The 6909-nt window shown below is 59.5% G+C and overlaps 1 protein-coding gene across 2 annotated transcripts in view; it reads right to left on the minus strand.

Moving 5' to 3' along the window:
* Positions 1-6909, minus strand: part of KLC1 (kinesin light chain 1) — a 20770-nt gene that overhangs the window by 8276 nt on the left and 5585 nt on the right. For both annotated transcript variants that reach the window (XM_014535594.1, XM_014535592.1), the window contains exons 5-12: positions 6716-6909; positions 5863-5950; positions 5254-5355; positions 3180-3353; positions 2975-3074; positions 1772-1821; positions 1632-1699; positions 501-609 (exon numbers count right to left, since the gene is read on the minus strand). The exon at positions 6716-6909 is cut by the window's right edge and continues 18 nt beyond it. In XM_014535594.1, the coding sequence (XP_014391080.1) occupies positions 501-609; positions 1632-1699; positions 1772-1821; positions 2975-3074; positions 3180-3353; positions 5254-5355; positions 5863-5950; positions 6716-6909 (885 nt within the window). The remainder of the gene's footprint in view (positions 1-500; positions 610-1631; positions 1700-1771; positions 1822-2974; positions 3075-3179; positions 3354-5253; positions 5356-5862; positions 5951-6715) is intronic.

A 6909-nucleotide genomic window follows, 5' to 3' on the forward strand; every position in this document is an offset into this window, starting at 1 on the left:
TGCGTTCAGCTGCCGTGTGCGCCAAGGAGGGGGGTTCTGGCTCACGCGGGTGGTGTCTGGGTGGCGGCCCCGGTCACGGCCCAGCAGCACACGCGGTGCCAGTTACTGTCTTCCCGTTCTGTTTATCACAGCCATCCCGCTGGGTGTGAAGAAGTGCGTGTGGCTTTAAAGTGCGTTCCCTACGACTACAGATGGGCACCTTTCACGTGCGTGCGGGCCCAGCAGGTGCTCTGCGCCCCATGCCCCGTGGCCTTGTCTTCACACGCCCTGGGCACTAGACCCACCAGACACGTGTGCACACGCTGTCCCCGCTCTGGGCGCCCATTTCCAATTCTGGAGGACTGGATCGACCGGGGTTCTCTTCTGCTACTTGTGTTTCTGGGTCAGACGTACAGTATTTAAACAATATCATCTTATTTGTAAAATTAATATATTACGAACTTTCTATCTCTAAGTCAAGATCTCAGTAAGGCGCGTGTTAGAGAGAGGGGCTGACCAACCTGCTTGCGTGACCGCATGGCGGCTTCCTCCAGGGTCTCTGCAGCTTCGAACTTGCCCTGGCGCCTGTAGAGCGCCCCGAGGTTCTTTAACGTTGTGGTGACGGTCGGGCTGGAAGAGAGCACACGGTGCTGAGCTGTTAACATGCTTCCGAGCGGCCGCGACCGCCAGCGCGGGATCTGAGGACTGGTGTTGGTGAGAAATGGCTCTCAGGCTCCATGGCCCTTGTGTTTCCCACGTAAGGGGACCAGCAGCTCTTCCTCCAGCTCCCGCCTCCCAGAGCTGCCCGGCGGCTCGGTCCTTGGCCACTGCCACAGAGTCTGCGGGCTGTCTGGGACACCACGCTTCCCGGCAGCGAGCGTATCGTCAGGCAGAGGGAGCCGCCCCTCACCACCCCGGGATGAGCGCTGACGTGTGACGGAGCAGAGCCAGCAGGGACGTGTGCTCGGCACTGTGCCCAGCAGCCTTCCAGGCCCAGCCACGGCCCGTTCATTTGGTGCGACGGCCCGTCAGGAGACGCATGAAGCAGCTGTGCCCGTGTCGGAGAGCCCCCGCCCCCAGCACATCTGTCCGCGCCACGGGGAACCGGACTAGGGGTCAGAACTTCCCGAACTAGATGACTGGGAAACTGAGTCTTAGAGGAGGAGTTGGCGAGCAGACAGGAGAGCAGGAGGGGTTCCAGTCGGGAAAGCAGGCCGGCAGGCCTGGTGTGGGAGGCACAGGCACCAGCTCACAGGGCCGTGGGGCGCTCACACTGCCCTCTGCAGACACGGAGGCCAAGGCAGCGAGGAGAGGGGGCCACGGCTTAGGGTCTCCGAGACGAGACGTCCCTGCAGGGGTTTGTGAGTGCTGGCTCCTGCAGGGCTGCTGGCCCCTGCTCTGCGGCCACCTTCCCGTGTCCCCTGGGCCCTCTCCTGCTGCCATGTGGTCGGCAGCCTTGGACACAGCAGCGTGAGTGCACCAAGCTGTGTTTTACCCGGACGGCGGGTCACCTCCTCCCAAAGTGACGGTGTTTTAGTGGAGCCTGAGGAAACCACACCCGTGGAAACGCTGCCCACTCGTGACCCCTGCCAGCGGCTCTGTCAGGCCCAGCAGCCCGTCCACAGCTGTTGTTTGCAGGGAAGCAGACACACCTGTCCACCTTGCAGGCCTTGTACCAGCCGCCATACTCTCCAAACGCGGGCCCGTCCTTCTGCTTCCCCTGAAGGAGAAGAGGAGGTGGTGAGTGAAGCCCCGCAACACCGAGCCCGCGGGGCCCTGGGGCGGAACTCACTTTGCACTCCTCTCTCTCCTCCGCGTGCATCCAGATGGGCTTGTTTTCGTCTGAGGGAGAAAAACAACACACTGTCAGCGGAGGCTGACCGAGCCCCGTGAGAAGGGGCCACGTTCCAGGGACTGCAAGGCTCCTGCTGTTCTAGGATCCTGCTTAGGGGTGACTTCTCCCTCGTGGACGGGCGCCGTTCCCACGGAGGACAGGCTGGAGGACAGGACCACACGAGCTCGCAGGAGGTGCCGGCTCGTGCAGCGCGGGGGACAGAAAGTGCGGGAGGAAACGTACCAGACCTGGGAGGCGTCAGCAAACCGACACCCGTGAGGGTTCCCATCGTGAAACTTTTCTTTTTTTATATATGTTTTATTGATTTCAGACAGGGAGAGAGAGAAAGACTCACTGATTGGCTGCCTCCTGCACGCCCCCCACTGGGAATCAAGCCCACAATCTGGGCATGTGCCCTTGACCAGAACTGAACCCAGGACCCTTCAGTCCGCAGGCCGATGTTCTACCCACTGAGCCACACCAGCGAGGGCCATCATGAAACTTTTAACGCTGGAATTTGCACACAGCCCTCGGGAGTTTTAAAATGTGAACAACCTCGCAGTAAACAAGAGTCCGACAACAGCAGCAACCGTCCTCTTTTCAAACATCAATGAACGCCTAGCGAAGGGAAGCAAGTGCCCCGTGTCCCCGCGGCCTCCTGAGCCACCGGAACCCTGACAGCTTTCCCTCCAGAACTGGGCCCTGAGCACCTCCGATGCTGAGGGTGTGACGGCCAGGCCTGGGCCGGTGGAGAATGTGCACTTTGGCAGGTTCCCGCCAGCATGGTAAGAACATTCTAGAAAGCATGAATGACTCCAGGGAGGTTTTCTAGAGTTGGTGCATCTGGGCTGTGCCTGAAACAGGCGTGGACTCTGGAGAGGACAGCGTGAAAAGCTGAGGCAGGTGGCCATCACCCCACGGAGGTGAGAGATGCCGGTGAGCACGCGTGTGTCCACCGTGTCACTGAGAGATGAACAAACGTGCCACGAGCACCCAGCTGTGCCCGCCCCTCCTCTGAGCGCCGTCTGGAAAATCATTTCTAACACTCAAGTCAGCTGCATCTTGAAACTGCTGTGACGACGCGGTGTGCCAACGGCAGGCTGGCATCCGGACTGCCAGGCAGCCTGCGCAGCATCTGCTCAGAAACGAGGGCGTCCTTACCGTCCACAGAACCAAACTCCCGCTCGTGCGCACGCGTGAGGATCTCTTTGTACAGGGTCTCTGCTTGCTTGAACTTCCCTTGCTTCAGGTAGCAGGAGGCCTTGAAAGGAGATGAGGTGCTCAGCATCCTCCCGCGCAAATGAGCGCGCTCCTCGGGACAGTGCCACTAGGAAGCGCCCCGCTGCCCGCGCCCCGGCCCACCTACCAGGTTGTTCTTGGTCTTGGCCACGTTGGGGTCGTCGGGCCCCAGCTTGGTCTGGTAGATCTCGAGGGCCCTCTGGTAGTAATACTCCACCTCCTCGTACTTGCCCTGGTTCTGGCACAGCAGGGCCAAGTTGTTCAACTGCTTGGCCACATCCGGGTGGTCCTTCCCCAAAACCTGAGAACAAAGGACGGTGTCAGCACCTCCGCCTGCCCCACCACCAGCCAGTGCGCTCCCCACGTGAGCTCTTCCTGAGCGTCCACCGGAGGCCGCCCTCCAGGCTGCGGGGCTGTGCGGCTCCGTGCCCTGTGATGAAGTGACGCAGCCAGAACGTGGGGGGCTCTCCTGGGGGGCCGGGGAGAGGCTGGTTCCCTTTACATGCTTTAGCTTCCTTAAATCTTACAACGACCCTACGTGGTGGGAACGTCATGCACATTTTGAGGAGGAAACTGGCTTTTCTAAAGCCAATGCTACTATGACTGCCAAGTCCTGGAACAGCCCCAACTTAGCCAGCCCTGCCTGACGCCTTCCTGTGCAACCAGCCTCCAAAGGAACTCCCAGTCTCCCGCCCAATCCCGCCCAATCCCGCCCAATCCCGCCAGCCAGCCCGCCTTCACGTGCAATCACCCAACCGCTTCCCTCACCGGCAGGACCCCCCTGGCTCCGCCCCTCCCGGATGCCGACACTCCTCCCCCACCAGCTGCTCACCCAGGGTGCTCTCCAGGCCCCGCGGATGGGACTCCTTCCATCCAATTAAGGAGACCTCAGCCCGGCCCACCAGTTCTCAGAAGCACATCACCTCGTTTTCTCTCTGTGCAAGTATCACTACCTGAAGCTGCCTCATCCATCCAGCTAATCTTCTCTCACAACTCTCACCCCCTGAAGTGCGGGCCCCAGGAATGCAAGCTCTTCCCAACGCAGCCCCTGCTGGAGGAGTCACACTGGAGCAAGCGATTCGATCCGTTCTCTCAATCAGTGCCTACACCTAGGCGTCCCCAGGAGGCACGCGGCCTCCCCCTGCCTTCCCACACTCCCTCCTCTCCCTGCCGGGACTCTGCACTCAGTTACTGAAGGCTCAGCTCCAACACTCCGGTCTGTGGGCAGCCGTCCCCCATGCCCCCAGGCCCTGGAGGAGCCCCCGCTCTCGACGCTCCCGGCTCTGACCTAGAGGCCAGCGAACAGAACCCTGCGCTCCCAAGTTCAGCCTCGTGGCTGTGCTCTGGGGAAGGGGCTGTGTTTCTGATCTGTTAAGTCCCCCACTCCCACCAAGCAGAGGCCCCGCCCTCCATGAGCATTTCCGGTGCCTGACTGAGAGGGCAGCACGTGTGAATGGATCTGGCGAGGCACCGACGCAGCCTGCAATGCCGCGTTCCGTCCTGTGTCCTCCCGGTTCCAACCCGTCCCGCAAAGCGGGGCCTGTTGTTGACGGACAGGCAGGCGGCAGGATGACGTCTCACTGGGACGTGAGGACGAGCAGCTCGTTTCCCCTTCCCCAGGAAGCAGCCACAGAAGCACCAGCTAAGCGTCCCGGGCCATCCCCGGCTCAGCTGGCCCGCGTCTCTAACCCTGAGCACAGTCCGCTGAGCGCGGCCGAAAGCACAAGCTACACCCTTCAGTGTCATGAGCATAAACGCAGCAGCGGGCAGACGTCCACTGACTTAATCTACAGCTGAGTCCATCCTTAGGTCTGGAAAGAACGTTCCCTTTTTAAAGCTGCAGAAGCCTATTTGGTGGCTACTCTCCTCCGGGCAGGCACATGCTCGCTGCCAAGGGAACATCCAGTCCCTAGCAAGCCCTCCCTCAGCAGCCACTCCTGGCCCCGCCCCTGCACACCCGACGGCAGGGCCAGCTGCGTCGCTGAGGGTGGCCCACCTTGTGGAACGAGTTACTTCTCGTAAACCGTCAGTGCCCACCTACAGTGGTCCTCTGTCAAAAGGTGAACCGGAAGTCCTCTAAAAGCCCCCAACTCACACCTGAAACCTACGTGACCCTATTAACAAGGCCACCCCTACACAGTTAATTCAAAATAAGTAAAAGTGAGATAAATGCATAAATAACGCGCCACGCGGTGCCGCACCTTTTCTCGGATCTCCAGGGCTCTTTTACACAGCGGCTCCGCCTCCTTGTACTTCCCTCTCTTGCCGTAAAGCACCGCGAGGTTGTTCAGAGTTGCTGCCACCTGCAACAGGGGCGGCGAGAGGGTGAGCGTGGCCGGCATGCTCAGGGCGGTCAGGGACCGAGTTCCATCAAAAGCAAGAGAGCAATTCACCGGACAGAGATCACAGAGCAACACCACAGGTGCTAGGATTACACAATCAGCATCGCGGGATCTTGATTTTTAATAAATCTCACTGGGAGCCACACAGCCCACCACAGGCCTGTGTGCAAATGGGAGCAGACTTTAACCAAGGACCCAGTTCTGCAGGAGAGAATTTCACAAGACATGCGATTCGATTCCGGATCAAGAACTACAGCGCGTGCTCCATTTGGGAGGGACGAGGCGTGCGCTGGCCTTGCTGGTGCCAGTCCCCGCGGGAGCTGGCGGGAGGCGGCGGGAGGCCTACCTGTGCCATCTAGCGGAAGGCAGCGCTTACCTTCCCTGTGGGTTTAATAGTAAAATGAGTCGGGTGAAAACCTCAGGGAAAACCAAGCATCTACAAGGAGTGAGAGAATCAGGCCCACTCACCGCGGGGTGGTCTTTGCCCAGCGTTTTCTCACGGATGGCCAAGGCGTCGTTCAGCAGGTTGGCAGCGTCCTTGTACTTATTCTGGTCTCTGAAATGAAGCACTGGAGTATTCTGTCTGCCAGCAGGCCAGGCGTCACCCCCACCCTTCCCTGGCCCTCTGAGCGGGGACTGTCACTACCCCATTTTCTTTTTTTTTTTTCAATATATTTTATTGGTTTTTTACAGAGAGGAAGGGAGAGGGATAGAGAGTTAGAAACATCGATGAGAGAGAAGCATCGATCAGCTGCCTCCTGCACACCTCCCACTGGGGATGTGCCCGCAACCAAGGTACATGCCCTTGACCGGAATCGAACCTGAGACCCTTCAGTCCCCAGGCTGACGCTCTATCCAGTGAGCCAAACCAGCTAGGGCACTACCCCATTTTCTAGATGAGGAGCGGAGGCTCCGAGAAGCTACGGCTCTGGACACCAGCCTCTGTCCCCGGTCTGTTTAGCAGAGCTGGAAGCTGAACTCCCCTGAGAACAGAGCTACGCGTTCAGCCCGAGGGCCTCAGAGCCAACCCAAAGGCTCCCATATACTTGGGTCTCAAAAACTGTTTATTGAGACCGGTCTGTGTGGCTCAGTGGTTGAGCGTTGACCCAGGAACCAGGAGGTCTCCGGTTCGATTCCCGGTCAGAGGCACGTGCCTGGTTTGTGGGCTCGATCCCCAGTAGGGGGCATGCAAGAGGCAGCCAATCAGTAATTCTCTCTCATCATGGATGTTTCTATCCCTCTCTCTGAAATCATTAAAGAAAAAGATTTGTTGAACTGGAACCAAACCGCTGGAGAAATGAAGGACAGAGGAAGTACTAGCCTGTACACCAAGGCCAGGATGTTGAGCATGGTGGCCACGTCTGGGTGGTCGTGGCCGGAGGTCTTCTCCAGGTCCTCCAGGGCCTGCTTGCACAGGGGCACGGCCACCTCGTAGCGCCCCTGCGAGGCGTACTGGATGACCAGGTTGTGCAGGGTGCGCAGGCGCGCTGGGATCTCATAGCCGCCCTGCTGCGC

The sequence above is a fragment of the Myotis brandtii genome, unplaced genomic scaffold (assembly GCF_000412655.1).
Source record: "Myotis brandtii unplaced genomic scaffold, ASM41265v1 scaffold1020, whole genome shotgun sequence".
NCBI classification, from domain to species: Eukaryota; Metazoa; Chordata; class Mammalia; order Chiroptera; family Vespertilionidae; genus Myotis; species Myotis brandtii.